This window comes from Balaenoptera borealis (genome assembly GCF_965194805.1).
Source record: "Balaenoptera borealis genome assembly, chromosome: 1".
NCBI classification, from domain to species: Eukaryota; Metazoa; Chordata; class Mammalia; order Artiodactyla; family Balaenopteridae; genus Balaenoptera; species Balaenoptera borealis.
In genome coordinates this window covers 46,469,632-46,485,777 of record NC_138860.1, presented here as the reverse complement: position 1 = coordinate 46,485,777, position 16,146 = coordinate 46,469,632, and the positions used below count along the sequence as shown (strand labels likewise).

General features: G+C 43.6%; 1 protein-coding gene across 2 annotated transcripts in view; it reads left to right on the top strand.

The window, feature by feature from the left end:
* Positions 1–14,541, top strand: part of LOC309633416 (uncharacterized protein C1orf21) — a 227,737-nt gene extending 213,196 nt beyond the window's left edge. Inside the window, exon 6 of one of the 2 annotated variants that reach the window (XM_082402262.1) lies at positions 13,735–14,541. In XM_082402262.1, the coding sequence (XP_082258388.1) occupies positions 13,735–13,773 (39 nt within the window). In that variant the 3' untranslated portion in view covers positions 13,774–14,541. Of the gene's footprint in view, positions 1–1,511; positions 3,954–13,734 lie in introns of those variants that run through there. The other variant, XM_082402263.1, reaches the window with a different exon arrangement.
* The last annotated feature ends 1,605 nt before the right edge of the window (positions 14,542–16,146 follow it).

Below are 16,146 nucleotides of genomic sequence, written 5' to 3'. Positions count from 1 at the left end.
TTGTTATTTGTGGGATACTTATTCCTCTCTTTGAAATTCTGTGGAGAGCTAGAGGAAGCATTCTTGGGGTAGACACTTCTAGATTGCCCTCATTTTAATCCCATTTTTCTAAATAAGAGTCAAAAGGAGTACCAAATACTTTAAACTCATATTCTCGAAAATGGTTGTTGGCGGTTTGGAGATGTTTAATCATATTCTGCCTTCCTTCTGGGTTCTAAACAAATTTAAAATAGACACAGAGAGTCAGGTGAGTATCATGGGTCAGTATCTATCTTATTAATAAGTCTCATAATTCCCAAATGCAGAGCTTCTAGTAAACTAGTTTGGAATATATTTGCAATACTTAAAACATGAAAAGGATCTGTAGCCAGCATATATAAGGAAGTACTATTAATGCAAACCAATAAAAACCATCAATTAAAGTTATGAGTCTATATCCTTGAAATTCTCTTACATGTGTACAATAAAGTTCACTGGAGCATACATGCTATGCTCAGTAGCAAAAAAAGTTTTTTAAACCTGGAAGCAGTTTAAGTGCCTAGCACTAGAGGAATGAATAAATAAAATCCTTTATAGTCCCACAGTACAATATCATTCAGCAGTTAAAAGCAATGACCCAGGCGCATATATATATATATATATATATATATATATATATATATCTCCACAATTATAGATCTCAAATCATATTATTAAATGAATAGAGGAATAAGCAGAATGATAAAAATCATATGACACCATACAAATTAAAAAAACCATACACTGTTTTTAGATGGACATTCTACAAATATTTATTAAACACCAGTTATACACACACATACACGTGTGCATGCACACATTACTATAGTACGTTTTTTTTGTTGGGTTTTTTTGTTTGTTTTTTTAAATAAATTTATTTATTTATTTTTGGGTGTGTTGGGTCTTCGTTTCTGTGCGAGGGCTTTCTCTAGTTGCGGCGAGCGGGGGCCACTCTTCATCGCGGTGCGCGGGCCTCTCACTGCCGCGGCCTCTCTTGTTGCGGAGCACAGGCTGCAGACGCGCAGGCTCAGTAGTTGTGGCTCACGGGCCCAGTCGCTCCGCGGCATGTGGGATCTTCCCAGACCAGGGCTTGAACCCGTGTCACCTGCATTGGCAGGCAGATTCTCAACCACTGCGCCACCAGGGAAGCCCTATAGTACGTTTTTATATGATATATTCATAAATGGCATGTATTTATATCTGTTATGCATGTAGACATTCATATAGAAGATATATAGTTTATTTGGTATATTATGAATATGATATAAATATTAAAGTATCAAAAATGATCATACCAAACCCATGACCATTGTTGCACCTGGGGATGGGGGAAGGGGAATGGGACTGGGATGGTAGTTTCATTTCTTCAGGGAGAGAGTGGCAGCTAGAAGCAATGTTATAAAATATTACTAGTTCTTATGCCTGTGGTTGAATTGCAGTGTTTGTTACATTCATTATACTTTTCTGTATCTTTTAAATTTCTCAAAATTCAGAGAAGTCTATGAACAGAGGAGTAAGTGTATGACAAAACGTCAGGTGGAAAACAAGCAGATTACACAGTGGTCACTGGCGTTGCTCACCTTCCACTGCATCTGCATATGTACAGTTTGGTGGAAGAAAACCTTCAGGAGGCACTAATACACAGGCACCAAGGCATGCTCTAAGTCACCTGAAGTTCTCCTGGGTTTTTTTTTTGTTTGTTTTTTTATTTAATAAATGTATTTATGTATTTATGTATTTATTATTTATTTATTTTTGGCTGCATTGGGTCTTCATTGCTGCATGCGGGCTTTCTCTAGTTGCGGCGAGCGGGGGCTACTCTTCCTTGCGGTGCACGGGCTTCTCATTGTGGTGGCTTCTCTTGTTGCGAAGCACAGGTTCTAGGTGCGCAGGCTTCAGTAGTTGTGGCTCGTGGGCTCTAGAACGCAGGCTCAGTAGTTGTGGCGCCCGGGCTTAGTTGCTCCGCAGCATGTGGGCTCTTCCCGGACCAGGGCTCGAACCCGTGTCCCCTGCATCGGCAGGCGGATTCTTAACAACCACGCCACCAGGGAAGCCCAGTGCTCCTGTTTTAATTTCATTTGAAACCGCTCCCATTTCCAAGGGCTCTGATAGTCATAGCCGCAGATGGAGCTGACCTCTGTTCATTGGTGTTCTTATTGGCCAGTTGATCAAATGTGTGACAAGCCTTAATATAATCAGAGCTCATAACTTATTAGGCTAAACAGTCCCCACAAATTCAGTTAGTTCTGTTTGCCCAGCTTCTCATGTGTCCTCTGGGCCTCCCCCAGTTGTCATCCTCCCAAAGTGTTAATTCCCAGGAAATGTCTTAGATTCATCAGGCCAGTGGAAACCTCAGGATCCGTCATGAAATCCCATGGACGCTGCTTTTCTTCCTCTTTCTAAGGTGCAGCTTGCCCACCTTAGCCATGTCCTGGAAGAGGAAGGAAGCCAAACGGACATGTTCTCCCCAACCATGGGCCCAGGACACCCACTCCTCACTGCTCTCTGGGCCTTTTGTCCCTCATATCTGGCTAGTTCACCCTTCTGTGCCTTCTGAGGGCAGGGACGTCTCATCAGTAGCTGCAATCCTCTCCCTGGCCAAATGCATGTGCTTCCTATTCTGAAAGCAAAGAGGAAGGAAAGGGAAGGTGAGCACTGTGGTCCAGCAAACAATGTTGCTCTTCTGTGTAGGCAGGAGGGAAAGGAACCAACTTGTCACTTTCTCCCCTGTCTGGTAGGGTAGCCCATGGAGCATTAAGAGGGGCAAACCCAGCATTCTCTACTGTCTCCACCTGTCACTGGGTGAGTCAGTCACCATCCATAAGGCCTCAGGGAGGTGGGAGGAGAGGGGATAAGGAGAGCCTGCTGGGTTCTCTAATCCAGCAAGAACGCTGATTCTCATCTGACTGACTGTTCTCAGTTAAAAACTGTAAGGAAAGGAGGTGTGTGCTTAGTCTCCCCAAACCTCCAGCCATGTCCAAAATAAATTCTAGGGTATAAGCAATTAGTTCAGAGCAAAGAGCTCTAAAGAGTTTGTCTGGAAGGCACATCTTTGTCAAGAGGCATATGGATTGAAATACCAGGCCTGCTAAAGCCATTGTCCTGAAGGAAGTGAGTCTTAGAGGAGACCCATGAAGCTTCATGTCCTAGAGGAAGTGAATCCTAGGGGAGACCCATGAGGCTCCAATCCACCAAGTGGGTTCTCCTGGCTTAGGGGTGAGGGGGTGGTATTTAAATCTTAACTCTTATACCTGAGAATAGACTAATTTAAGACATCTCTTTGAATTAAGTCCATCAAATGACCTGGAAATCTTCTGCAAAGAATTACGCAAAATTTTATGGTGTATCTCTTTATCGTTATAAGGAATCAGGTATAACAGGGAAATTTTTTATAAGGTAATATCAAGTAAAAAAAAATAAAATTAAAAAATTTGTTGTCTATCATAGGATTGAAACTACATAAAAATGACATACATATGGACAGAGATTTAAATGAAACTTGAAAAGTTTCTAATTTATTAGCAAGACGGGGTTGTAAGAAAATTTTTAAATTTAATTTTGATTTCGATCGATGGTTTTCTTGTTTATAAGATAAGAACAATTTTATAAAACGACCTTTTGGAGAAGAACCCTGGCCCCATCTTGAGAGAAATGTCTCTCAAGGTGGAATTTATCTCTGCTGTGTGAGCACTTAGGAAGAAGGCCCGAACCCGTGACAGAGTTAACCTCTGAACCTACAGATAGTAATTGTATTTTCTGTGACAAAAGTGGGCAGAATACAGCCCATGGGCCAAATCTAGCCTGCCAGACAAGAATGGTTTTTACGTGTTTAAATGGTTGGGGGAAACAAAAGGCCGAATAATATTTTCTGACATGTGAAAAATCATGTGAAATTCCAGCTTAAGGGTCCACAAATAAAGTTTTGTTGGAACACAGCCATACTCATTCTTTTACTTTTCTCTGTGGCTGCCTTCATGTTTATAGCTGGAGCTGAGTTGCAACAGAGACCCTTTAGAAGGCAAAGCCTAAATTATTTACTCTTTGGTCCTTCACAGAGAAAGTCGCCAACCCTGCTCTAGGACATCAGTTCAATATGGCCCAGAGACGTGGGCATCCTGCATTCTGTATCCCTGCTTTTTTCTTTTCTTTTCTTTTCTTTTTTTGGCCTTGCCATGCGGTGGCTTCTGGGATCTTAGTTCCCCGACCAGGGATCGAACCTGTGCCCTCTACATTGGAAGCACAGAGTCTTAACCACTGGACCGCCGAGGAAGTCCCATCCCTGCTTTTCCCTGTCCTCACTCCTGCTCACCTCCTCGTGGGGAAAAAAGCATCATCGAAGTCATCTGAGTGCCAACATCAGCCAAAGCAGGACCTTGAGAAATAGGTCCCTTAAAGCTTCTAAAATATCCTTTTTAGAAGGATAGAATCAGTAGAATGAGGATTTGGGTGTAATCAACGCTTCATGGGAGTTTTAAAGCTGTTTAGTCAAGACATTCTCTCTTGGAAATGAAAAGGCCAATATACTAGGGTTCTTGTCACTGTGGCTGTTATCGTGGTGATCATTCCTGTACATGGTCAACACAACAGTCAGAGGCTGTCACACTCCTACTGCTCATTACAAATGATTCCTTTTTCCAACTGAAATGATAATGCACGAGTCTAATTAGAATAAAGCTCATTAGAAACAGACTTGGCCATTAATGCCTTGATTGATTTTTCTAATGAAATAAGCCAGGGGAGGAGACTTGAACAGCACAGCTAATTATTTTTGCTTTTCTTCGGCATTGCCTCAAAACTTGTTATAAATTGTTGTTGTGCCGTAACGAAAATGCTGCTGAAACACTCCCTGACTGAAGAGGCTCTGACACTTGCAGCCCCGAGGAGGCAGTGGAGGGCGCCTGACTCCTGGCCCACAGCCCTACAGGAGGAGGATTAAACAACAGCCCCTGGGGGGTGTCCTTCATTTCACTTTTCCACCCTCTTCCCGCCTCCTCCTCGTCATCTTTGTTCTGGATTCTGGCTGGTGGTTCACAGATGCTCAAGCTGTGGAATGCAGCTCTCGTGCCCCTGTATTCCTGGTTCGACAGCGTTTAAATGTTCAGGCTCCCATAGAAACTTAGATCCGAGGTTGCCACTGGATGGTGATACATGGGGGAAAAGTTTTGGGGAAAAAGATGTTAGGTGGGCAGAGAAGCAACACGGCCCATTAAGTGTCTGTACCAAATACTGCTGGGACAATTGTGTTTCATTAATCAAGATGTTCTTTGGTGCCCAGAAAGCCAGACCGCCCCACACTGCAGGGTAGAAGGCTACCAAAGAGGCATGACTAAGTCAAGAAACAGACTCACTAAGCCCACAGTTAGGAAGAGAGAGGAGGAAGATGAATCATGTAAAGGAAGCAGACAGGAGGTAGGAGAATCCAAATAATGCACAGGTCAGAAACCTATGGAGCTTCCCAGTGATCCAGAGAGGTTCAGGAGAGGAGGAGGAATTCTTCATTTGTCAGTTAGCCTGCTATATGATCAGTATAACAGTGTACACTTCCAGGCAGAAATAAGCCTCATGAAAGCAAACTTCTCTGGGCCACACAAGGATTCCATTGAGTGTCAAAAAGACAAAGAGGAGAGAACAGTTCTCATAGGTTCCCTTACCCTGCTCCTCTCCACCCGGGTGCCCCTTCCCAATAAAGTCTTTTGCTTTATCAGCAAAAAAAAAAAAAAGACAAAGGGGAATAAGAGACATGTTCTGTTCTGCCCCCTATAGTAAGGGAAGCAAACATTTTGGCTAAAATTACTTTTAAGACATGGTGGGATGGAAGGACCACTGAGAGGGGAAGAGACCAATTCTCCCTAGAGCTTTCACTTGAAATTATGATGTTGGAACAAGATCGTAAGACTAAGTAGCCACTAAGAGAAGTCTGGGGAGGAGGGAGTATGAGAAAAGAAAGCAATATATGTGGAAATGCAGGATGTACAAGAAGGATCTGCCAGTTTGGGACATAGTGGATGACCGATCCCGTTGTTTTGTTCATCTTTTATATGTTTTAACCATTTTTTCTTTGGGATATTAGATGGTTTTTTCCATGCCTATAAAAAATGCTGCAATGAAAATATTTGTACACTTGTAAGAATTTTATAAAGGTATAGTTTACATGCCATAAAATTTACTTATTTTATATGTACAATTCAGTGATTTTTAGTAAACTTACCAAACTGCATGACCATCACCACATTCCAGTTTTAAAACATTTTCATCACATCAGTAAGATCCCTCCTGCCAGCTTACAGCCAATCCCCTTTCCCACCTCCAGCCCCAGGGAATAAATGCATATATTTTTAAAAACATATATTTGGGAGTTTATCATTAATATTGATGTCTATGATTGCTATAAAAAGGGTATGATACTCTTATTATGAGTCTTATGACTCATAATACATATTTACAAAATTACTTTCCAAAGCAGCCATACCACTTTACAAGGCTGCCAGCAGTGTATGAGAGTTGCATTTCATTGTACACTCCCAAGAATTGGGTATCGCTATTTTTAAATAATATCTAATTGTCTTCATTTGTATATTTTTATTACTGAAGCAGACCATTTTTCTATTTGTGTGTTTACTGACTTTATTTGTTCTGAATGAATTTCCACTCTGTGCCCTTCCCTCTTGTTGAAATCCTCTTACATTAACTTTTTTTATTGATATGAGCTTCTCACGTGACTTGTCACTTACACATTGTATGCTGCAGGTATTTTTCCCATTGAGGTTTGCCTTTTTATTTTGTTTTATTCTTTTTCTTTTGGTATGCAAAGTTTCATTTTTACATGATCAAGTATGTTCATCTTTTTATTTTCTACGTGATCTTTTTTATGCCTTTGAGGCTAAGAGTTATTTCCTTCTGCAGAGCTTTGACAGAAGCTCACAGTTTTATGTTGTTTTGTATTATTATTAAGATTTAGCACATCATTTCTCTTGGAATCTGTCATTTCTGGTGACCATCTTTGTCAAATACTTAATTCTTACATATATTAGGCCATATTACCAGGATATCATATTCTGTACTGGTGATGGTTTTTTTTTTTTTTTTTTTTTGGCTGTGTTGGGTCTTCGCTTCTGTGTGAGGGCTTTCCTCTAGTTGCGGCAAGCGGGGGCCACTCTTCATCGCAGTGCGCGGGCCTCTCACTATCGCGGCCTCTCTTGTTGTGGAGCACAGGCTCCAGACGCGCAGGCTCAGTAGCTGTGGCGCACAGGCTTAGTTGCTCCGTGGCATGTGGGATCTTCCCAGACCAGGGCTCGAACCCGTGTCCCCTGCATTGGCAGGCGGATTCTCAACCACTGCGCCACCAGGGAAGCCCCTGGTGATGTTTTTGATGGCTCCACTTTAAAAAGAACATGAGAAAACTGACACACATGCAAGGGAGCGAGACCTAGGTGGAAACCTCATTATTCACGGGTAATGGACCGAAGGATGCTATCAGTCTGGGAAGACCTAGCCTCTGGTTACAAAGGCCCTGACTATGCCATTCTGTGGGAGTTACAGAGAGGCAGGGTTTGGGCTCAGCTGTGAACAATTTCATGAGCAGCTTGGAAAAGTATCTGGCGTGTTCCAGTCGTAAAGAGAAGGCTTCCTGCCTGTAAGATGGTCAGTGGAGGTCGTTTCTACATTAGATGCAAGGTAAGGGTGGAAGACCTCTCGGTCCCCTTCCAACTCCCAAATCTCAGAACTCTCTAGATACTGTTCCTCCTTTCGTTTAGTCAACAAATATTTATTGAGCATCTAATATGTCGCCAGCACTAGTCTAAGTCCTAGGGATGCAGCAGTGCAGAAAACACTTTCTGCCCACTGGATGCGTCTATTCAAGGGGGAAGACAGCCAATAAAGGAACAAAGCAATACATTAATGATGTCAGGTAATGATAAGTAATATAAATAAAAATGAAACAGAGTAAGAAGTGCTATTGTATATAAGGAGCTCAGGGGAGACAAGGAGGTGACATTTGAGCAGAGGTCTAGAAAATGTGACGTGATGGATGGGGTGAGGGCTGCGGGCAGGAGGAGCCAGCCAGGAAGTTGGAGGAAGGACAAGCATCCAGGCCCTGAGGTGCCAGCTTGTTTGAGGGCCTGAATGTAGATGAGTAATCCAGCGGTGGCCCAATTTCTCACATAGTCAGTTTATTAACAGTTGGATCTGTTGACCTCATTTTTCAATATCATCATAAGAGCTATAATTTATTAAGTACCATGTGCCAAGCTTTGCTAAACACCTATGTGTATTACTCCTAAGTCTCACAACAGCACTGCAAGTTAGGTCTTACTGTCCCCATTTTACAGATGGGGAAACTGGAGCTCACTGCTTCCTCTTTGGAACTTTCGTCTTGTTCTAGTCTACTCCATTGGGGAAATACTCAGTTCACAGCTGACTATTACATGCTTGAGGTGTATGTATTAGGCCAAATGCACACACATCTACAGAGAAGTACTAGAGACTTCTGTGATAAACTCACCCCTGAAACTGGACAGCCAACCCTAGACTATTTGCCTGCTTAAACTTAAGGAGGAAAAGTACTGTAGGCACTTTGGAGGAATAATTCCTTTATTTAAAGTCACTCTTTGAGCTGTTCCTCTTTAAACTAGCAGAATTAGGACAATGTCCTTTCCTTTGCTACACCTTAATATCGCTAATTCTAGGCCTAGACATTTCAACAAACAAACAAAAAATCCTGACCCTAGAACCTTAGAAATGTATGAGTTGACATAAACTTCCAGTTTCCAAGAAAATACTGCAGACAATTGAAGAGGGCATGGAAACTCTACAGAGTAGGGGTGTGGTCAGGGAAACCGGTAGGCAAAAAGCTCCTTGAGATTTTTGAGTCTACACCAAAACGCCTCTGTGGTTCTTCATACGACCCTTCCTTGTCAGCGTCATCGTGCGTTTCCATTCTTCCCACACGTGGGGTCTCGTGGGGACCTGGCTGTCTGTAGCTTTCAGTGTGTCCTTTGCACAAGGGTGGAATTGTGTCTAACAGTCCCTAATGCTGGCTGCATACCGTGTCTTTACAAAGACTTCCATTTTGTAGTCCCTTTAAGGGGAAAGGGCATGCTTTGGGCTAAGAGAATTGCTGTGTAGCTCCCAAACCCAGCTCACTCCCACTTCCTGCCTTCTGACAGCTGCAGGTTTTAAGGTTCTCTTTCTAGCACAGTTCTTGAAAAATTTCAATGAGACGTGAAGTCGTATTATAGAAACAAGCTCCCTATCTGGCCCAGTAGAGCCTGTGTGCAGGTGGGGCCCTTGTGATGCTGAGATGGGGCTGCTTCAGTACGTTTTCTTGGGTTCCCCTTAAAATGACACTGGCCATATGGGAGCTCTTGCTCTCCTTGTTGTTTTTTTTTTAAATTTATTTATTTATTTATTTATTTATTTATTTATTTATTTATGGCTGTGTTGGGTCTTCGTTTCTATGCGAGGGCTTTCTCTAGTTGTGGCAAGTGGGGGCCACTCTTCATCGCGGTGCGCGGGCCTCTCACTGTCGCGGCCTCTCTTGTTGTGGAGCACAGGCTCCAGACGCGCAGGCTCAGTAATTGTGGCTCACGGGCCCAGCTGCTCCGCGGCATGTGGGATCTTCCCAGACCAGGGCTCGAACCCGTGTCCCCTGCATTGGCAGGCAGATTCTCAACCACTACGCCACCAGGGAAACCCGCTCTCCTTGTTTTTGATTTCCAAGTTTTCTGTTCGTAAAATAATTGTTTCTCAGAGCTGCTGACAGGTGATAATAACAAAAATAAAACTGATTTGAATTTAGTTATCAACTCACTACAGTCATAACAAAAGAGGCAAGGATTAGCCCTGTGTTCTGGGCTTCTCTGAGGTTTGCCCACAAGTAACAGGGCGCAGGACTCCTACCTACTTTGTAGGGTTGGAGTGAATAACCAATGAAATAGTGTCTGCAAAGCAGCTGATGCAATTTTCCTTCTCCTTCTCATAGTAATTATAATAATTTCAGAGGAGCAAATGCTTGAGAAATGAAAGTTGCAGTTTGGGTTGACGCAGAGGGTTTACAAGAGATTTGTCCCTCAAAAGAGGGCACTTTCTTTTTTTTATTGAATGATAGATTCTTTAAATTCTATAGTGCTTTACAATTTCCAAAAGTTTCACACACATGATTTCATATAATCCCATAATAACCCTTTTTTCCCCTACCCCTCAAAAGAGGGCACTTTCTTATGGTAACAGTAAACTTGGAGGGTCTGAAATGCTCCTTCTTTTTAACCCTATAACTCATTTACAGAGTTGGAGACACCGCTTTATCAGTGAATACACCAGTTCACATGTGTGTCTGTCTGTCTGTCACTGCATCAAAGTTCTTCCTTGTGGATAAGATGCCCTCTGAACCCCACATTGGCCACCTAGGCCTTTGCTTTGATTGAGGTTTCTTAAGAAGGGAAGGGATTGAGGTGTCTGCCATAGATGCTTTATTTGAACACATGGGGTTCTGGCCCGTCTGGGGTGCAAGGCTGAGGTGGAAGGAAGGGCTCCCTGACACCTGGCAGAGTACAATTTGTGACGACAGTTCTCACCCACCCAACCGCCATAAGGAAGGCGGTTCCTATTCTCCTGCCAGGGCCTGGACAAACAGGGGGTTTACTAGCAGTAGTAGCAATAATAGCAGCAGCTAATATTTATTGACCACCTGCTAGAAACGGTATTTTTCCCATGTAATCCAGATCACAACCCTATGAAACAGAGACCATGATTATCCCCAGGAAACCGAAGCCCGAAGATTTGCCCAGTGTCTCACAACAGTGTGTGTGTCCACATATACACTGGAGAAGTCCTCTTTCCTTTCCTAATGTAAACTCCATGAGCACACCTTTCCCCTCCAGCCAGACACTCAGAGGCCACTCGCAGGTCTACTGTCTGAGCCCCATGAGTTGAGGATACGTGGAGAGCATCATCTGATATACTTCTGATAGGTTTGGATGTGTCCTGTTGCCCACAATGGAGAATAAACTCCCAACGGTCAGGGTCCACGAGGATCTCCTTTCTAGCTCTCCATCATGTGGCTCAGGGAGTGTCTCCTGGGTGGTCTGGGCCAAGGCAACAGCCGGCATCTGCTTGGACACTGTCACCAGGGTGGTGTCATTGGGGACACACTTCTCTTGTCAGGAAGATTGGTCACCCAGCTTCCCTGCCCAGGAGACTTTTTTTTTTGCAGCAAGTAAAACAAGCCTGGAGATGACACCAGGCTCAAAAACTCTGCAAGGAGCAGGGGTGAGAGTTGGCAATGTGATGGTAGAAGAAACCAAAATCTGCTAATTGGTGAACCATTCAAAGAGAACAAGCAATCTGGGGCCGGTTAGCATGGGAACGGGCCACCCTCGTGCTTTTGCAGGCCCTGAAGACTTCTTGGTGTGGCAGCACTTTTTTATTTGTCAAACACACGTGTACACATGTGTACACACATACGTGTATAAAATTATGTGCCAGGCCCGATTTAATCACTTTACTACTATTAACTCACTTAATCTTCAGCAACCACATGAAGTTAGCACTGTTGTTAAATTCGTTTTACAGATGGGGAAAGTGAGACACAGAGAGGTAACTTGATCAAGATCCCAGAGCTAGTGAGTCACAGAGCCAGGATGACTGCCCAGCCAGGTGGTACCGTCATGCATTAAAATGAAAGGCTGAAATATTAGGAGAATGTGAGCTACTTCCAATATACAGATATTGTGACAAAGAAACATGTCATGCATTTGAGAAATAGTTGTATGCAAAATTATTATCTCCTTTATGTTTTAGATACTTTTAGTAATAAGTCCCAGTTATAAAGAACATTTTATTTTTAAAGGAACTTTCCCCCCCAGAATTGAAACATGTAGTGTGTATTTAAAAAGAAAGAAGTCAGCCCCCTCCCCTTCCACTGCTGCGGAGCGAGCTGTCTTTGCTCCTGCCCATAGCCATGGTCAAGCCTACTCTCCCCATGTTTCTCCCGCCCTTGTCTAGGTCATGGGGAGGCTTGGATACCAAGCACGTTAGACAGTCAGGACATGGCTCTGACTTCTGTTGGAAAGAAGACGTAGACTGTGATCACTCATGCAAAACCCTAAGGTATTAACACGGGATGTTTGCAGAGACCAAACTCCAACTACCACCTATGCTGTCTAGTCAGAAAGGTAAAGATATGTGCGTGGCACGCCAAAGATTGGATGTCGGGTAAAAGCTTTATGACTTCGGAAAACCCCTGGGCCTCTCTGGGCTTTGTTTTTCTCATCTGAGGAATGGGAGACACAGCAGTACGTAAGACATAGGGCTGTGGTGGCAGAATCAGCAGTACTTGAAAAGTGCTAAGCACAGTACCCAACGTGGAGAGAGCATTCGGCAAACTTGAGCATCACGGGATGTCACCTGTTCACACTTGTGTGATCCAGGGGTAGAGGACTCAGTCCAGTTGAGCCAGTATGACTGTCACTCCAGGAAATTTGAAACAACAAACAGACACAGAGACTGGAAGTTACTGCAACTAGGTCACATTAATAGCCACTCTCAGGAGGTAGGGTCCATGTTGTTCCCACATCTATCCTTCCCAGTCTTGGTTACTGAGCCTTCACTTCTTTGGGATACCTTTGTATCTTTCCAGTACATTCCTCTTTTTTTTTTTCTTTAAAAAAAAAAAAAAAAGAAAGTGGTCAAAGGATATAAATAGTATGAATACGTGACTTTACACAAAGCCTTTATCTGTGACACAGGCAGGACAGGACTTGTTTCCGTGCTCTCTGTGAGAGACTACAGACCAAGGAGGCATGTGCTTTGACCAAGACAGCCCAGTGATGTCAGACGTGGAGCTTAAATCCCAGGCCTAACTGTGCCTTCACAGAGTATATAACCTGCTGGAGAGAGGATGAAATATGTTCAAAAGTAACGGCTGGATATAGTTCTTAAGCCCTCAAGTAACCTGTTTTGTTAGGGAATGCATTAAAAGCATTTTTGCCTTCCTTGTGCATCCCACACATACCAAACATAGTCCTAGATATGTTATACATATTCAGTGAATCTTTTGTTTTTTAATCCCTGTTTTAACTTAGAATGGATTATGGGACTTCCCTGGTGGTCCAGTGGTTAAAACTCTGCACTTCCACTGCAGGGGGTGTGGGTTTGATCCCTGGTCGGAGAACTAAGATCCCACATGACGCACAGTGTGGCCAAAAAAAAAAAAAAAGCAAACCAACACATTAGGGTGGATTAAAACTAAGACATCCCTAGATTATGCCATCCTCCTCTGTGAAAGCATAAGTTCTGGGCTTGGAGATACAGCTGTGGAGTGTGAGCCGCCCTGGCCCGAGCAGAAAGGGACTAGTTCACTGTTCATTTTGGTTTCTCCTGTTCATGACAAATTGGTCTCCTGAATGTATCGTCCATTTGGTAATTACTTGGTGAAAGGCTGAGTCTTTCCTGTGCCTAGTATAATATAAGTTCTTACCAATACAAAATAAGGGCTTATTGGGGGCTTGGTAAAACTCCCATGCTATGAGGTATATACAGTTTATAAATCAGCCAACACGTATTTATGACTTACCTACCTGGTGCTCAGTAGTCAGTGACGGGGCCTGGCTCCTGTTGCAGGGAGACATAAACTGAGAGAAAACCGATCGCAAGTAACTATCTCCAGCCTTGCTTTGGATTCTCGGTCACATCTTATTCTTTTCTTTTCCTCTCAAGGGTCGAGATTACTGTTCGGAAGAAGAAGATATCACATAGCACCAATTCTACCACTCAAACCGGGAGCTACTACTGTGTAAATAGGTTACACCCCACGTTGAAATCTTTGCAAAGGTCGGTTCTCTTCAGCGAACAGCACTATAGCAAAAGAAGATCGTTCCATATCGTATGCCCCATTAAGTTACAATGTTTCTTAATGAACTTGCAAAGGAATATTGCTAATAACAAACAAAAAAAAAACTGTTATCGAACTTTCTTTGTTGCTGCTAGTTAAAACTTGTTGCAACTTTTCACTTCTCTCAGTGTCCAGGTCTGCAGCAAAATTCTGCAATTTCACCTTAAAGATACTGTTGGTTTTACAGATGCTCTCCAACCTATTTTCTATAAGATGAGGTAGTGGTGAACTCAGATATCCAACTTCTGCTCTAGACCGGTTCCGCTTCTAAGACAAGCGCCTCCTTCCCTCTCTCCTCCCTCCCTGCCTTCCCCCCCAACAAGCAGTCCAAAGCCTTGCTTCTCACTGGCAGTGTTTCGCTTTGGAGATGGGACAGTTGCTATGGCAAAAGCCTTGTTTCTCTGCGAAGAAGAAGTAGAGGCGCTGTTATCGATTAAAAGCATGTTGTGACATGATTCCTGGAGGTGACATAGGAGCGAACGGCAGGTGGTTTCATTTCCTGGGTCTCTTAATCAAAGATCAAGCTTGCAGCGTCAGTTTTGCTCAGATGCAGACGGAAGTGTGATCACAATCATTTTGGATCCCTCTTGCCTACTTTTTTTTCTAAGAAAATAAACATTTTACTGTTTTTATGTTTCCTTGTCTTCTCCCATTCATCCAGCTCAGTGTTTTACGATGCTCCTGGGTGCGGAAGACGAGCCCTCCTTAGCAGTGACTCCTCCGTGGCTCCCTGCCATCCCACTTATAACCCACCAGGCATTCACAGTACTGACAGTGGTCAGAGGAGGTGAGGGGACATCCCACGGCTTTTTAGGAGGGCCTGAAACCACCCTGTTACCTTTCATCTTGTTAGCAAAGAAACCACCCTACTTCCGAATCCTCTCCCTTCAAAATGTCACGCGGGCCTTGCCACTTCCTTTCTCTTACTTGCAGTACTGGATGGTGTGGTGAAAAGCGTGCGCCGACTGAAAAACATAGTACATTGACCCTGGTGATGATATTCGGAGATGCGAAAGCCAAAGCCCCGGGCAGTAGTGGGGAACATGAACTGTGGGTTTGGTAGAGTTTATTTTTCCATAATTCTATGAAGAGAATGGTCTCTTCTCAAAGACAGAAATAATATTTTTAACAAATGTTGTCACAAGTAAATAGCCATCAAAAGGAGAAAATAACTTTTGTATTTTTTTAACACGTTCGATAGCTTTGACGGGGGTTGTCTTTGTTACTTTCAGGGGAGGGCACCCTATTCAGCGCCACGCCAGCAGTCCAGGTTTGGGTTTGGCCCACAAAAAAAAAAAAAAAACACAGCAAAAGCACTGTGTGTTTCTCTGTTTGCAGGGTTGCGAACGCGAAAGGCCTCAGTATCAGCCACACCGCCCCCCTCCGAAGGTGGGTAGTTAATACGCTCTGGGTAGTCGAGAGATCACCTGCCACAGAATAGAATAAGAAGCTTAGTGTGTTCTTGCTGTGAAGGTGAGCCTTGACTTGAAAATCCATCCACAGAGCTGGTGGCACCACTGATGTGTTCAGGGGGAGATTGCTTATCTCCTTTTAGACCCGGCACACACCAAAAGCGAGGGGAAGGAAACTCAGTCAGGCGCTAGAGAAAATGGACTCAAGTGTTAGCAACAAAAGCCCTTCCTTCTTTCAGCCGGCAGCAGCAGCTATTTGGGGGGTGGGGGCAGCTGTGGTTGTTACATAAATAGAGACGCAGCCAAAATTTCAGGCTTTTTACCCAGCTTCGAGCAGAAAAAAACGCAGGGAGAGTTCGCCTAGGGTTTTATGTCCCCTCCCTTTCTATGGTTTTTGGCCAAGTGACTAAAATAGTTTTCCCCAACTGTAAACGAACTGCTAAGCCCCACCTTAAACTTGTGCGCCAGTGACTTGTTCACTGTTCCGAGGGTGACCTTTTCTCGAGATTCCTTGTTCTTATCCAGCAAGAATGAAGCAAACACTGAATGTCTTCCATTTGGCTCCTCTATTTGGTGTCTCAGATAGTGTCTTCCCAGAAAATCACCACCTTCCACGTGGAGATGAAACAGGCTCACATCATTTTTCTTACGGTCACGTTTAACATTTTGACATGATACACATGTACCCAGAACCACATGTCTCTGGAGAATCTGATTTTTGAGGGTTACGTGAAACCCGAAGTGTTGTGCCCGTGAGCCAGTGGCTTTTCACCTGGAGTTCTGTCTCCCGGGTTTAACACGGGGTACCTCTTTGATGTGCAGAAG